General features: G+C 34.9%; 1 protein-coding gene across 5 annotated transcripts in view; it reads left to right on the forward strand.

The window, feature by feature from the left end:
- The window catches only part of CCDC91 (coiled-coil domain containing 91), a 372,169-nt gene that overhangs the window by 289,146 nt on the left and 65,128 nt on the right, over positions 1–17,895 (forward strand). For all 5 annotated transcript variants that reach the window (XM_070453855.1, XM_070453856.1, XM_070453859.1 and 2 more), the window contains one exon: positions 9,298–9,411. In XM_070453855.1, the coding sequence (XP_070309956.1) occupies positions 9,298–9,411 (114 nt within the window). The remainder of the gene's footprint in view (positions 1–9,297; positions 9,412–17,895) is intronic.

Here is a 17,895-nt window from a genome sequence, read left to right on the forward strand (position 1 = left end):
AAACACTATCATTAATTTCCTTAAAAGTAAGAGATTTTCAACTATGAAACAGGAAGTGGGTGCCTTTTTAAAAGTCAAATGAAAGGATTAGAAATTTAAAATACAATAGAAAGTTTAAACAACAACAGCAAGAGTCAGAAGATAAAGTGTTAGGAGTCTTCCAGAGAACATTTTATAAAAATATGAATAAATAGAAAATAGAAGTGAAAAGACGAGAAAATTAGGCAATCAGTTCAGGAGATTCTTTTGCTGAATCACAGGACCTTGAGGGGAAATAAAAAGCAGAAAGTAAAATGCAGTAAATATAATAATAATAATAGTATTAAAGTAAATCTTGGAAAATTGACAGACACAAGTTTCTAAATTGTAAGATACAAGTTTCTAGGTAGGTCTGTTACTAACTTTGTCATTAAATTTTTGAGAAGCAAAGGTGAAGAAAATACATAGAAGTTCTCATAAGAGGGAAACATTTATGCAAATGATAGTGAATCAGAATGTAAGCAGACTCCTCAATAACCTTGAAAACTGTACAAATTTTCCCTAGAAAGCTACACTCAGCCAAACTATAATTTAAGTGTGAGGGTAGAATGAAAGCGATACCATATCTTCAGAACAAAGCAGATACCAAAACTTATGCTTCTCATGTACCTTTTTCTGAAGAATCTCCTGAAAGATGTACTCTATCAAAACAAAGAAGTAAAGAAAGAAAAAAGAATCCAGTGGTATCTAGAAAGCTGAAGATAAGCTCCAGAGAGATGTAGCCAAACCCCTAGAAAAATAATGGAAATCCCAGAATAGCTTACCTAGAGAACGACCAATCCTGGTTGGAGATATGTCCAGGAGATAATATCTCTAAGAAGGTAAACAGACTGCTTGATACCTTTGAATGTATTGAAAAGACATATGGACAATTAGATAAGAATTTTGGAATTAATGTTTAATACATATTTGCTTAAGCCAATATAATGGGGCTGCAGTAACACTGTATCATTTCTGAGCCCGTATCTTAAGAGACATTCCACTCTTTCTTTTATAATTCTGTCCAGCTGCTCTGTGAAAAATCCTAAACCAGTCTGCAGGAGATAGTAGCCCACAGGAAGGAGAAACAAGCCCGCCTACTGTAGGCCATCATGGTAGCAGAGGCCACATGGGGACCCACCAGTTGATGGCAGATCCATGGGAGAACCTAGCCAAGACCAAAAGAACTGTCCAGCTGAGCCCAGCTCAGGTTGCCAGCTTACAGAATTATGAGCTAAATTAGGGATTGGCAAGCTTTTTCTGTAAAGAGCCAGTTAGTAAATATTTTAGAAACTTAACGGGCCAAGAGGCTTAATTGAAAATATTATGTAGGAACTTATGTTTACACAAGAAACAGCAAATATTCACAAATTTTTGTTGATGAAATTCAAAATATAGTATTAATTTTTCATAATGTACATCTACTTGTGTTCTTCGCTAAGTTGTGTCTGACTCTTTGCAACCCCTTGGACTGCAACACACCAGGCTTCCCTGTCCTTCACTACTAGTGGGAAGAATAGAATTTTCTTTGGGGAGAATAACATTTTGCTTAATTGTGGTTCCATTAAGTATTCCTATCATTAAAAATGGTTACAAATACTTGTTTATTAATGCCCTTATCTAATGAAACTCTACATATTTCATCTTTAAGAATATCTTTCACATGAATAAGTACTGGAAAATATTAGTATCAGTCAAAGAGTATATACTTTTAATTGAGCATATTCATTACTTGAGAAGCATTTGCAGAATTAAATTCTTCTCATTTTGCATATCATCACAGTGCAGATTGATTATTTCCAGTTGAAAATTAGATGAAAGCTCCTCAGTTACCTGGCAGAAGAATTTTGAAATATGGAAATTTTACTTGCAGTTAGGTCAGTATGTGAAAAGCACTGATGGAACTGGAATGTGAGCTCATAAATTTATGTAGGAATTGAAGTCCCACTTCCTTACTGTTGATGCAAAGGAAGTGTATAAAGTAGGTTGGCTTTACTTATGATTCAGACATTCATTTTCTGAGGTGCAATTCCACAACCACATGCAACTTTTAAAGTAATACATAATTAAATAATTATGAAGAGTAGAGACACTACTCTGCTGGCAAAAGTCTGTGTAGTCAAGACTATGGTTTTCCCAGTGGTCACACACAGTTTTAAGAGCTAAACCATAAAGAAGGCAGAGTGCCGAAGAATTGATGCCTTCGAACTATAGCGCTGGAGAACACTCCTGAGAGTCCCTCAAACAGCAAGATCAAACCAGTCAATCTTAAGGGATATCAACCCCAAATACTCATTTGAGGGACTGATGCTGAAGCTGAAACTCCAGTATTCTGGTCATCTGATGTGAACAGCTGACTCTTTGGAAAAGTCCCTGATGCTAGGAAAGAATGAGGGCAGAAGGAGAAGAGGGATTCAGATGAGATGGCAGGATGGCATCACCAATGCAATGGACCTGGGCAAACTTCAGGAGGTGGTGAGGGACAGAGAGGCCTGGCGTACTGCAGTCCACAGAGTTGCGAGGAGTCAGACATGACTGGGTGATGGAACGACAACAGCAATGTATATCATGTGTGGAAACAAAAGTAAAGGACATTGTTGCTCTAGAAAATATTTGATACTGGCCCACAAACCAGAATTGAATTGATTACTACGATTTGTCTTCAATAAATAATTTAACTGTGTTTACAATCCTTAACTCAATAGCATTGATAAAGAACAACCACAGGGAAAAAAAAAAAAAGAACAACCACAGAACATTTACTAGTTCATGATCCTGTTTTTACCGAAATGTATGGTGGATTTAATGAATATTAAAGAATAACTATACTTTTAAGCAATGAAGAGCAACATTTAAATCTTATAAAAATGATAAAGTTTTTAGCCTTAAAGGACCTTCATAGGTTCAGTTCAGTCATTCGGTCGTGTCTGACTCTTTGCGACCCCATGAACCGCAGCACACCAGGCCTCCCTGTCCATCCCCAATTCCCGGAGTTTACCCAAATTCATGTCTATTTGTTCGGTGATGCCATCCAACTATCTCACCTTCTGTCATCCCCTTCTCCTCCTGGCCTCAATCTTTCCCAGCATCAGGGTCTTTTCAAATGAGTCAGCTCTTTGCATCAGGTGGCCAAAGTATTGGAGTTTCAGCTTCAACATCAGTCCTTCCAATGAACACCCAGGACTGATCTCCTTTAGGATGGACTGGTTGGATCTCCATGCAGTCCAAGGGACACTCAAGAGTCTTCTCCAAAACCACAGTTCAAAAGCATCAATTCTTTGGCGCTCAACTTTCCTTATAGTCCAACTCTCACATCCATACATGACCACTAGAAAAGCCATAGCCTTGTCTAGATGGACTTTTGTTGACAAAGTAATGTCTCTGCTTTTTAATATGCTGTCTAGGTTGGTCATAACTTTCCTTCCAAGGAGTAAGCATCTTTTAATTTCATGGCTGCAGTCACCATCCGAAGTGATTTTGGAGCCCTCAAAAATAAACTTTTTTTGATTGGGTCATTTGTTTTTCTGGAATTGAGCTTCAGGAGTTGCTTGTATATTTTTGAGATTAATCCTTTGTCTGTTGCTTCGTTTGCTATTATTTTCTCCCATTCTGAGGGCTGTCTTTTCACCTTGCTTATAGTTTCCTTTGTTGTGCAAAAGCTTTTAAGTTTCATTAGGTCCCATTTGTTTATTTTTGCTTTTATTTCTGATATTCTGGGAGGTGGGTCATAGAGGATCCTGCTGTGATTTATGTCGGAGAGTGTTTTGCCTATGTTCTCCTCTAGCATACACAGATTTTATTTTTAACAAAAAATATTTATGATGAGAAGTGTTAAAATATATTTTAACAAGCTCACCAAAATACATATGCAAATGGATATTTTTCCCTCCAAACTGTTACTTTTAGAGCAGTGCTTTTCAACTGAAGATGATCTAGTAAGCAAATGCCAAGTATACTACTTGTAACAATACTCCCATCTCCACCCCCAGCAAGGAATTGTCAGTAGTGCCAAGGCTGGAAAATAAATCACGCCTTAGAGAATATATCGTGTTCCAGGGTGTGACCATTACTAAAATATTCTGGAAAATATTCTTTCAGAATTGCCTTGTTTGAATGTATTCATTAGTGGCAAATTATCATCCCTTGTGAGGTATATTTTATTTTAGACCAAGTCTCATAACTCATGGGGACAATATAGTTCATTCATGGAATTCAGCAAAACACTCAGGCAGATATTCACAGACACATGAACATGCAGGGAAAATTCACTGATTGTTTCTAGTTCAGAATTTGGTTAGAAAACGAAAGGTTTAAACTTTTTAGGTCATATTCGAAGATATTTATTTATTGAAATAAATGAAGTAATAAAGTTTTTTATTCATTTTTTCATTTATATTTTATATTAGAGTATAGATGATTAACAATTTGGTGTTAGTTTCAGGTGTATAGCACAGTGATTCAGTTACACACATACATTTACCTATTCTTTTTCAAGTTCTTTTCCCATTTAGGGTATTATATAATATGGATCTCGGTTGCATGTGCTATATAGTAGGTATTTGTTGGTGGTGGCTGTTACATTGCTTAGTTGTTTCCAGTTCTTTGCAACCCTATGGACTGCAGCACGCCAGGCTTCCCTGTCCTTCACAATCTCCTGGAGCTTGATCAAACTCATGTCCATTGATCGGTGATGCCATCCAACCATCTTATCCTCTCTCATCCCTTTCTTCTCCTGCCTTCAATCTTTCCAGCATCAAGGTCTTTTCTAATGAGTCACTTCTTTGCATCAGGTGACCAAAATACTGGAGCTTCAGCTTCAGCATCAGTCCTTCCAATGAATATTCAGGATTGATTTCCTTTAGGATTGACTGTCTTGATCTCCTTGCTTTCCAAGGGACTCTCAAGAGCCTTCTCCAACACCATAGTTCAAAAACATCAATTCGTCAGTGCACAGCCTTCTTTATGGTCCAACTCACATTCATACATGACTACTGGAAAACCATAGCTTTGACTAGATAGGCCTTTGTCAGCAAAGGAATGTCTCTCCTTTGTAAATATGCTGTCTAGATTGGTCATATTTCTTCCATGAAGTAAGCGTCTTTTTAATTTCATGACTGCATTCACCATCTTCAGTGATTTTGGAGCCCCCCCCCCAAAATAAAGTCTGTCACTGTTTCCATTGTTTCCCCATCTATTTGCCATGAAGTGATGGGACCTGAATGTTGAGTTTGAGCCAGCTTTTTCGTTCTCTTTCACTTTCATCAAGAGGCTCTTAGATCCTCTTCACTTTCTTCCATGAGGGTGATGTCATCTGCATATCTCAGGTTGCTAATATTTCTCCTGGCAATCTTGATTCCAGCTTATGCTTCATCCAGCCCGGTATTTTGCATGACATGCTCTGCATAGAAGTTAAATAAGCAGGGTGACAATATACAGCCTTGATGTACTCCTTTCCCCATTTGGAACCCCTGCATTGTTCCATGTCCAGTTCTAACTGCTTCTCCTTGACCTGCATATAGTTTTCTCAGAAGGCAGGTAAGGTGGTCTAGTATTCCCATCTCTTGAAGAATTTTCTAAAGTTGGTTGTGATCTACACAGTGAAAGGCTTTAGCATAGTCATTGAAGCAGAAGTAGATGTATTTCTGGAACTCTCTGCTTTTTCAATGATTCAGCAGATGTTGGTAATTTGATCTCTGGTTCATCTGGCTTTTCTAAATCCAGCTTGTACATCTGGTAATTCTCTACTAATAAAGCCTGGCTTCAAGAATTTTGAGCATTACTTTGCTTGCATGTGAGATAAGTGCAACTGTGCAGTAGTTGAACATTGTTTGACTTTGCCTTTCTTTGGGATTGGAATGAAAACTGACCTTTTTCCAGTCCTGTAGCCACTGCTGAGTTTTCCAAACTTGCTGGCATATTGAGTGCAGCACATTAACAGCATCATCTTTGAGGATTTGAAATAGCTCAACTGGAATTGCATCACCTACACTAGTTTTGTTTATCGTGATGCTTCCTAAGGGATCCTAACCATTTGTTGGTTATCTGTTTTAAATATAGCTATGTATATATAGATTTCACAACCTTAGCTGTCACCTAACTGCCAGCTGGGGAGGAGAGAATCAAGGGAGACTTTCATTGTAAATGTTCTTCTTCAACTCAAAATTTAAAAAGAAGGATCCTCAAAAAAAAAAGGAACAGACAGTATAAACTCTCAGGCCCATCCACCCTGAAAAAAAAAAAAAAAGGTTAACTGAAGAACATAGTAGCTAACTCTGTTCATTTTTTTCCTGGATATATTCCTTTTATTTAAGTTGATGTTTTTGTCTTCAAACATTTCTAGTCAAATTTGACCCTTACTAGACAGAAATTCTTTTTGATATTCAATATGATATGGATTTATCTTCTATATTCAACTCGTCTAGGTTTACAGTAGTTTTAAAATTATAAAACCCTTGAAAACCAAGGTTTTTTGAAACATGGCTATTTGCAAATCCTGTTCTGAAATAATGTGAAACTATTTACACTTTTAATTTACCCATGTACTGTGAATATTCACACCCTTCATCACAAAACTATTATTGTGTTTTATTTCAGGGGGCTTAGTAACAGATGTATTACTTTTTGCCTTTATAAAATCTGAAAAGTTTCAAATTTCATATTAGTATGTGTGACACCAACACGAATTGTAATAGTAAGTGCTTTTATTTGAAATAATCTTTGTCTTTTTTTTTTTTTCAAAAATTACTATAGTTTTTCATAATGAGGTATCACCTCATACTGGTTAGAATGGCCATGATTTAAAAGTCTACATATAATAAATGCTGAAGAGTGTATGAAGAAAGGGAACCATCTTTTTTTTTTTTTTTTTTACAGTGATAACATTTTTTTTTTCCCCATTTATTTTTATTAGTTGGAGGCTAATTACTTTACAACATTGCAGTGGTTTTTGTCATACATTGAAATGAATTAGCCGTGGATTTACATGTATTCCCCATGCCGGTCCCCCCCTCCCACCTCCCTCTCCACCCCATCCCTCTGGGTCTTCCCAGTGCACCAGGCCTGAGCACTTATCTCATGCATCCAACCTGGGCTGGTGATCTGTTTCACCCTAGATATACATGTTTTGATGCTGTTCTCTTGAAACATCCCACCCTCGCCTTCTCCCACAGAGTCCACAAGTCTGTTCTATACATCTGAGTCTCTTTTTCTTTTTTTGCATATAGGGTTATCGTAACCATCTTTCTAAATTCCATATATATGTGTTAGTATACTGTAATGGTCTTTATCTTTCTGGCTTACTTTGCTCTGTATAATGGGCTACAGTTTCACCCATCTCATTGGAACTGATTCAAATGAATTCTTTTTAATGGCTGAGTAATATTCCATGGTGTATATGTACCACAGCTTCCTCATCCATTCATCTGCTGATGGGCATCTAGGTTGCTTCCATGTCTTGGCTATTATAAACAGTGCTGCGATGAACATTGGGGTGCATGTGTCTCTTTCGGATCTGGTTTCCTTGGTGTGTATGCCTAGAAGTGGTATTGCTGGGTCATATGGCAGATCTATTTCCAGCTTTTTAAGGAATCTCCACACTTTTCCGTAGTGGCTGTACTAATTTGCATTCCCACCAACAGTGTAAGAGGGAAGGGGAACCATCTTATACTGTTGGGGAAATGTAAATTGGTACATCTGCTATGGATAACAGTATGCAGGTTCCTGAAAAAACTTAAAGAGTTATCATATGACCCAGAAATCATACTCCTTGGCTTATATACAGAGAAAACTCTAATTTGAGAAGATGCATGCACCCCAGTGTTCATAGCAGCACTATTTACAATAGCCAGAACTTGGAAGCAACCTAAATATCTGTCGACATGAATAAATAAATGGGCTGTGTACACACACACACACAATGGGATGCTATTCAGCCATAAAAAGAACAAATTAATGCCATTTGTAGCAACATGGATGGACCTAGAGATTGTCACAGTGAGTGAAGTCAGTCAGAGAAGGACAGATACCACATGATATCGCTTATATGTGGAATCTGTTCATGATACAGATAAACTTATTAGCAAAACAGAAGTAGACTCACAGATATAGAAACTAAACTTATAGTTACTGCAGGGAACAGGAGGAGGCCTCAATTTAGAATTTGGGATTAACAGATAGGGCTTCTTGGGTGGCTCAATGGTAGAGTATCTGCCTGCCAATTCAGGAGACATGAGTTCAATCCCTGGGTCAGGAACATCCTCTGGAGAAGGAAATGGCAACCCACTCCAGTATTCTTGCCTGGGAAATCCCATGGACAGAGGAGCCTGGTGGGCTACAGTCCAGGGGGTCGCAAAAGAATCAGACCCAGTTTAAGGATGTGTGTGTGTGTGTGTGTGTGTATAAAATTGGGAAAAACTAAACCAAAACATGTATGTACAACAAAGTGAAGGGTCTTCAAGAATAGCAAAATGAGGGAAATACTATTGAGAAATATCACAGCATTTTCTAATTGATTGCCTGTTCAAAGAAAGATACTACCTGTGTAGACAAAAGGAAGTTAGAGTTTGCTTCCAATCTATGAAATGCTGTCTTAGCACAAAATATTTCTTAGTTTTTGAGAAGTGTTATATTTCTTCTTCAGAATTTTAGCCTTCTTTCTCTTTACCTGAACATTTGAAATCTCTTAGGGTCCTTGATTACTTTTTCAGTGAAATGTGTAATACCACTTTTCTCCCTAGATTTCTCATTTCAGATATTAGGACACAGAGTGAAATTTTTACCTCTCATTCATGGTGTCCAGTTCTCAACATCTTAACCTGGCAGGAGGACTAAACTAGCTGTAAATCTTACCACCCAGACCACGCTTGATTATTGTGTGATGGGAAAGCTAAATGTGAATAAAACAGCCTAGAACATTAGGGTGTTCTTGGAAGAATAAATACAAGTTGGAAGTCTTATGTGAATAGTGCAAAGTAAAGGAAGGCAATCAATCATGTAAACATCAAATGAAAGGTTGGTAAGGAAGCCATTGGAGTCTTTTAGGCTCTCCCTGCAATAAATGGCTTACTCCTTTTTTTTTTCCCTTTCACTCAGTTTGGAAAAGTGAATTCTGTGGAATCTCTTCATAGAACCCAAGAGATTCTGTAAGTTCTTATTCCTGTTTCAAGATATGCTTTGAACAGAATAAGTTCAACCCATTGAACGTTTTTGGTTTATGTTAAATGGACACAAACATATCATAGCACATACTTCCCTGACTCTTTCTCATCCTCCCACAAACAGGAAACAGTTAAGGCAGCAATAATAGAAGAGCAGAAACGAAGTGAAAAGGCTGTGGAAGAGGCAGTGAAGAGAACAAGAGATGAACTGATAGAGTATGTAAAGGAACAGAAAAGGGTACGTATCCCCTGGAGGGCTTTAATTTGTTCTTCCATAAACTGAAGCATTGGCTTCTATACAATGACATGAAATTATAAAGTATTTAAAACATCCTTTTTCATCTTTTAGGAATCTTCATCTAATATTTTTTTCTGGTATAAGTATATATTCTAATAGTTACATCTGTAAACATAAATTCCATTTGTTAACAAAAAAAGCACTGAATAATTTCCTGCTGGATTCCCAGAAATGACCTATTTTCAATTTGACTTTACACTTAAAAAGAAAGTAGACAGGTATAGATTTTTAAAGTTTTTGCCATAAATTTGTTATTTCTTGTGTAATGGTTGTCGAAATTTGAATGCACTCTTTAGGCCTTTGGACTAGGTTAACACCACTGTGGTTCTAATAGATTTTATTACAGTCATCAAATTAGGGCTCTTCTGCCATAGTTCCATTTTGAGAACAAAATTCAGAATATGCTTGTCAGAATTTATAATGCATATTGAAGCTTTACAAAATAAATGTCATTTTGGTACAGTGTAGTTTTATTAATTTGTAAGTCTGAGCAGTGGCTGAAAATAATGTATTTAATAATAGCTTAATTTGTAGACTTTTCAACAAATCTTTAATTTTTTTAGTATCCAGGATGAGAAACACTTAGGATGAGTTGTTTAATGGTAATCTCTGTAATAAGCATGTTAAATTACAGTATATTATATAATAAATTATATGGTGAATTCTCACACACTATTTTATGTCTTATTTGTGTGTTTAGTGTAACATAAAGTATTAAAAGACTATATATTATACAATATATGGTATTATATAACAATAAAATTATAAATAAAGCATAAAACATAGAAATAAAAGATTACTCTTCAGTTGGCAGTTAAATAGAAGAGTATTGACACTCCTAGGAGTTTCATAAGAACTCATGATACCACTTTAGTTCCATACTCTTAATTTAAAATCAATTTTGGTATGATATAAAGAAAATTCTTACTCCTCAATAGTTACCATTAGGTTTCAACAAAGAGTTTGTCAGCACAGCAAAAAAAAAAAAAAAAAAAATGCTAAGTAAGCTTTCTAGATTATTTAATGACTCACAGAAGCATTTCATGTGGGATTAAATCTCTGTGCAACTTGTCTCAAGATGTTTTTAAAAGTAGTATAAGCCCCCCAAAATTTCTAATAGATACATAACCTTCAGAAGAGTGACTTAGCTGCTAAAGAATCTGCCTGCAATGCGGGAGACCTAGGTTTGATTCCTGGGTTGGGTAGATCCCCTGGAGAAGGGAAAGGCTACCCACTCCAGTATTCTGGCCTGGATCCAGTGGATGTTAGCAATTTGATCCCTAGTTCCTCTGCTTTTTCTAAATCCAACTTGAACATATGAAAGCTCTTGGTTCACATACTGTTGAAGCCTAGCTTGGGGAATTTTGAGTATTACTTTGCTTGCATGTGAGATGAATGCAGTTGTGTGGTAGTTGAACATTGTTTTGCATTGCCTTTCTTTGGGACTGGAATGAAAACTTGACCTTTTCTGTAGCCATTGCTGAGTTTTCCAAATTTGCTGGCATATTGAATGCAGCATTTTCACAGCATCATCTTTGAGGTTTTGAAATAGCTCAGTTGGATTGCCATCACCTCCACTAGCTGTGTTCATAGTGATACTTCCTAAGACTCACTTGACTTTACATTCCAGGATGTCTGGCTCTAGGTGAGTGATCACACCATGGTGATTATCTGGGTCATAAAGATCTTCTTTGTATAGTTTCCTCATGTTCTTGCCACCTCTTCTTAATATCTTCAGCTTCTGTTAGACCCATACCATTTATGTCCTTTATTGTGCCCATCTTTGCATGAGAAGTTCCCTCAGTATCTCTGATTTTCTTGAAGAGATCTCTAGTCTTTCCCATTCTATTGTTTTCCTCCTTTTCTTTGTACTGATCACTGAGGAAGGCTCTTTAATTTCTCCTTGCTATTTTTTGGGACTCTGCATTCAGATGGGTATATCTTTCCTTTTCTCCTTTGCCTTTAGCCTAAAAGATTAGTATCTCTTTATGTTAGATAAACTAGTTACACCTTTAGAAGTGTTCATTAAATCACAACAGTCATGACAATATTAGATTCTATTTGCACCAAAGTTCCACTTCTCTATCCTTCTTCCCTTATATGGTAAGAACAATAAATTTAATACAAAACAACTGCCAGTTAATACATGTAATGAAATAGAACAGAGTATGGAATTAGTATATATGTGCATTATTAAAAAATAAGAAAGACCTAGTTACATTATTTTTTATTAATTAAAAATGTGTTTTTTGGATTAATGTTTAGTATTCTATTTCCTCTGACATTTATAACATGATTCTAATAGTTTATTCAACTCTTGTTACTAGATTCATAGATGATAAAAACTAATTTAATTAATATATTAATAGGAAGTTTATTACTTTCACTTCGAGCCTTGAGAATTTTTTAAATAACACACATTGTTTAATACTTTTAACATTTGAATGTTTCCACCTTTCCGAATAGAAAAGCTGTAAAAAAGGAAAGTGGATAGAATATCTAAAATTAAAATACCCACTATGAGATTTCTAATATATATAACTTTTTAAAATTTAAGATTCTCTATACTTTGATTCTTTTTGAAATGGATTTCAGTGTTTCAAGTTAATTTTTATGAATTTTGGAGGCTTGGAAACTTTTCACATGCACACAAAAAAGACATCTTTTAGCTTATAAAGTAATACTGAGAAGAAACAAAAGGTTTTTGTAGCAAATTCATAATCTTTTTGTCTGTTTCCAAAAGACTAAATTAGAGCAGCTCATCTCTCCTTCTTCCTTTGTAAGATGAATTTCTTTTTGCATCAGAGAAGAACACTTTTCCAGAACAAAAATTTTCCTTTCTCCTCTCCAGCTTTTTTAACTAGAGTCAACTTGAGATTTTCAGCATTAGACACCTCAAAAGCCCTGTAGACCTTGATTCCAACTGGGCTTACATTCCAGTCTGTGAAGTAATTGTCCCCCCTTGAAGTTTTCCAAAATCTTTGAAAGAAGAAGTCTAACCCCGTGTTAGTTTCTGTCTTTATATGTCTTTTGTCCTAACCAGTCTTTAACTTTTTTTAAAACTGTGGTATAATAATCTTCAACATACGTTGTTAAGCAAAAGCCACAGTTTGAATCATTGTGTATAGGAGTGGCCTTTTTTTCTGTGATGCAGAGTATGAAATGCAGTTTACATTGTGACCCAGTTCTCAGTGAATCTATAAACAAAAATAAAAATTAGGAAAAAAATTTTACAAGACAGTACCTACCCTTGCTATGAACAGTGTACTGTGGCATTTTCTATTCTTTTTTTGTTTTTTACAATTATTTTTAAGTAGATAAATTAAGATTTTTAGTTGGAGTTTCAAAGTCTCAAAACTTAATAAAGTGAATAGACAGAAAAGTAGGAGGATATAGTAGACCTGAAAAGCACTATGAACCAATTCAACATAATTAAGATTTATACAATTTTCACACAACAGCAGGATACAAATTCTACTCAAGTTCTGTAGAGTATAAACCAGGAGACAGTGGAACATATCCAGGGACTTTAAAACAAGGTACAAAAATTTCGTGGTCTAAAGGTATTGAAGTCATACATAGTCTATTCTTTTATCACTGTGGGATTATGTTTAGAAATCAATATCAAAAGATAGTTAAAAATAACTACATATTTTCATGTGCAATGTGATATTTACCAAGAGAGATCTTTGACTTATCCTTTAAGTCTCAATAAAGTTAAAAGTTCAGTGTTTTAAAAGAGACACAGAATGAAATATCTGAAATGATAATCTTTTCAAATAGCTTATAATTTACCCTACAATATTAAGTGCAGTAGAATTACAAATCACTATAGAGGATAATATTCCTTTTTCTGGGTATCTGGACTCAACAAGTTTTTAATCAATGATCCAGCCCTTTTGAGTATTACAGTTATACTCAGAATTAGAATTAGAATTATACTAGGATTAAATTAAAATTGAGAAAATGTTTTACTTTTGAATGTCATTTACCAGGGTTTTTTGTTATCAAAAGAGATGTCACTAAACTTTATAAATTACTCACCTTCATCTGATCTAAACATCTTAGATGTTTAAAACATCTAAACATCTTAGATGGATGAAGGGATTACCTATACCTATACTACCTATGTACTAACTATGTGAATCAAAATTTACACTGAAATTACACCCTGAATTATTTACTAAGTTGAATACATAATACTTATACTGTTAGTCCAATTCATAATAATAATCAAAAGTTTGTGTGTAATCAGACTATTCAAAGAAAGCTTTTAATATGATCAACCAGAAAAATAATTCAAATTAATAATGATTCTGTCTCAGTGACTATCTTGTAAGAGCTTTTTTGTATCTTAAAAGATAGTACTAAAGAATCCTCTATAAATTCTATCTTGTTAAACTGAGAAAATTATTATATTGAGTTCACAATTACAGTATGAAATTGAAAAGCCGAAGTTTTGCAATCTCACTTATAAATTTTTTCATATTAACTGGTAGAAGTTGTCTAAATTTTTAATGAATTTAGAAATTTTCATTATAATTTATATAATAGAGAGGGAGAAGTAAACAAGAAAACCTGAAAAGATTTTAACATACACTCAATTTATCTGGAAATCAGCTAGGTATCCCTAAGTGTAGTGATTTATAACAGCCATACTATATTAAAATTGTTTTTTTTTTTTATTTTAAACTCTCTTGAATCATTACAAATTCTGAATTAAGGGACAGCAGACTAGAGCCCATGGGTCAAATTTGATTTTCTGCCTGTTTTTATAAAGTTTTATTGAAACACACAACCACATCCATTCACTTATGTGTTCATGCTGCAACCACGGAGTTGAGTAGTTCAGAGAGATCATGGGGCCCACATAACCTAAAATATTTACTGTCTGGCCCTTTACAGAAAAACATTTGTCAACTCCTGTTCTAGGCTATCAAAATAATCTTGATGAGAAAATTTTTTCCTGTCAGCCCTTCAAGATATTTATTCTTTCATTATGCCTCATTAAAACTAGACAATTGAAATTCCTAAGGTGCTGGGAAAGGTTTTTTTTTTTCTCTCTTGATATTAATTACCAGATAAGGCATTATAGTATTGCAGACCTGGTCATTAGTGACATAAACTTTATTTTAGACTAAAGGAGATTGTAGAAAAATGAGATGGGAAAGACCACATCCCTTGACACTTCCCTAGGGAGGAAGAATTTGTGGTTGAAAATGACCTATGGCCTTTGGATTAGAATGAAGTGTTCTAACTCATCCCACAAGTTAAGACTGTTACACATGAGCTTGCTATGAGGGAGGAAGTGTGAATAATATTCAGCAAGCAACAACTACTCACAGCCAAGCAGTGATTCCTAAAAAATAAAATCCCATCCAAATGTAATAAAAGATTATTTTTTTTTCCTCTTAAGAACCAGAATTATGGCCTGTATTTTCTAAATCACCTCCAGGAAAATAATCTGCACTTTAGAGGATTCTTTTAATTTAGATCTTCAGAGAGGAGTAAGGAGCAATTACCTTTACTTCAAAGTTTCTGTGGTCAAAGCATTGTTATAATTTTTTAATTGTAAAAGGACTCATTTGATCCAGGTTTTCTACAGTATTCTTGAGTGTTTGCATCTCAAACTGTTTAATAAAAGGCAATATTTGGCCAAAATGAACTCTCTTTAATTTCTGATCTTTTATATAGTTACTTGAATTAAACATGATTTCAAGACAAGTTCTTTAATAACTTGTGTTCCTTTACGTTTCTCCTGTTAATAATTTGGGAGTCAGACCAGCTGATCCCTAGTGTGGGTCTTACAGCTCTGAAATCTGTTAAGACTATGAGTAACATTTTCCTTGACAACTGATGAATCTCTCCACGGGTTTTTAATTCTTGGTATAAATCCCTTGCATCATTTATATTTATTTTGTGTATTATTTATACATCAATGTAGGGAAATGACACTTTTCTGACATTACCCAGCCTCTTGCCCCTTTTCATCCTAATCAGTTGGCCTTGCTTCTGCTATCTTGGGGCAGTCTATATTGTAACCTGCACAAGAAGCAACTCAGTAGGAATTCAACACCTGCCCTTCTAACTTTTGCTTTGGGTCTCATATTAGAAAAGGCTTTTATCTGACCAGGTCATATTAAAATACTTTCAGCTGTACCTCATATTTTATGTCAAAGGGAATTTAAAGATTTGTATAGGTATGATCTAAAAGGTTACTATTTTTCTATTTTATACTCTGAAAGCTTATTTCATACAGTATACCTTAAAATCAAATTTATTTTTTTCACTTTATATTTTAACAATCTTCTTGATCCTCTTTCTTATTCTCCTGGATTCACTTATGTGAGAATAATCTTCAAAGAACTTGCTGACATGTTAATAATCATAGACTTTGGTAAGGCAAATCTATTGACCATTTCCATTTCTACAGTGGGGTTATTAAGAAGATACTATAGACATAACAATGCTTAGATTAAGTACTATAATTCCTGTTTCAGGGATAAGACATAAATATGTTCCAACTTAAAATGTATGCATTTGCACTTAACTGGTTTGGCCCAGCAATTAATTTAGTTCTCTTCTTTGTTCTTTGTGATAACATTTTTGTTTAAGGCAAAGCAAAACTTCTAAATCAGAGTACAGTAAGTACAAATACTTTAGTTGGAATCAGTATCTAAAACTGCCCATTCTGTTTTTGTGTAACTTAAATGTTCATCTAAATAATTCAATCACTTCTTGAATCATTATAGTGACAATTAGCTTTATTCTTCCATTAAAAGGTTTTAGCTTTTTCTTAAATATTCAGTTGATTTTTCCATTATTGTACAACATTAAAGTTCTTAAAATTCAGATGGTGATAAGAATTGATTCAAATCATAGTCAAATCAACAAAATCAAAGTGTCAACTTTGAGTCATAGGCCACAGAAGTGAAGAGTTGACACACCTGATGGGTATGCTATCATTAAAGGCCTGTAGTTGGGTATAGCTTCTTGAGATGAAGAATTGCTAGATAACTTGTGATGTAAACAGTGAGCCACTGATGTACAAGGAAAGACAGAAGTCAGATCTAGAGGAACTGGTGGCTACCAAAGGCCCCCGAATTGAAATAATGATGATGACAACAACAATAGAAGCTAATACTTACATAGCATTTACTAGGTTTCAGGCACTAGTCTAAGGATATTATTACGTGTGTGAGTATGTATATATTCATTACTCACAATAATGTTATTAGCCACCAGATCACAAAGCTAGAAAATGACAGTCTGGCTCTGGAGCCTGAGCTATTAACTGCTGGGCAAACCATTTCTGTGGGCAAGATGCAGCAATGAAAAACAGGGAAGAATTTTGTGAATAGGTCAGAGTGAAAGTTTCAGATTAAAAGCCAAGAAGAGTAAGAGGTTAACAGAGATTCATGTTTATGTTTTATTAGTTGCATGGAACTACATGGTGTCTACCAGATGAAAGCTCCTGTGAAGGACCAGAACCACCATTTCTTTAAAAAGCTTTAAGTTTTGTTTTAGAATGGGAGTATAAGAGCTTATTATCTTAAGTAATTATATAAGTTCAAACAATGGCTTGAAGCAATAGTAAATGCCATAACACAATGTACTGCTAGAAAAAAGGTCAAAAACATTATGCTGATAATACTTAGCAATAGAACTCCAGAAGATCACTTAAGAATACAATGATGAGTGGGCTTTTTCATTTCAGTCAAATAGAAACTAAAATATGAACTAGCTGCTGCTGCTGCAGCTAAGTCAGTTCAGTCGTGTCTGACTCTGTGCGACCCCATAGACGGTAGCCCACCAGACTCCTCTGTCCACAGGATTCTCCAGGCAAGAATACTGGAGTGGGTTGCCATTTCCTTCTCCAAATATGGACTAGACTACATAGTAAATGTAGGATGGACAATGTTATATGAGAAACCAAAGGGTTTGGTCTCATAGGAATAGGCAAATTAATTATAAACATTTTTATTAAAAAGCCTATTTCTAGATTCTTGCTATAACTTTTGGTTGCAGTTCTATAATGTACTAGTTCATGAAGCTCTTATTATTGAGGACAGTGGAGATGGAGGTTTTTTGTTTTCTTTTCTTTAAGATGTTGTTTTACTTACCTTTTAACCAACATTAGAAGTTAAAAAGCTTGTATATATAACTTCATTTATTCATGAACTATTTATTAAGAGTCACATTTGCCTTTACCATGCTGCTATTAAACTGGTTAGAAAGAAGTGAATAAGAAGTGGTATTTCAGATTGCCAGCATCTTGATCTATACAATATAGATCCTTATATCTATACAACATATATCTTTATATACCCTTCCATCTTCCAACCTGAGCTGTGTACTGGGAAGTTTCCGTTTTAATTTTTTTCCCATTCTATAAAGAAATGTTAATCATCTTTAATAATGTTC

The sequence above is a fragment of the Odocoileus virginianus genome, chromosome 23 (genome assembly GCF_023699985.2).
Source record: "Odocoileus virginianus isolate 20LAN1187 ecotype Illinois chromosome 23, Ovbor_1.2, whole genome shotgun sequence".
NCBI classification, from domain to species: domain Eukaryota; kingdom Metazoa; phylum Chordata; class Mammalia; order Artiodactyla; family Cervidae; genus Odocoileus; species Odocoileus virginianus.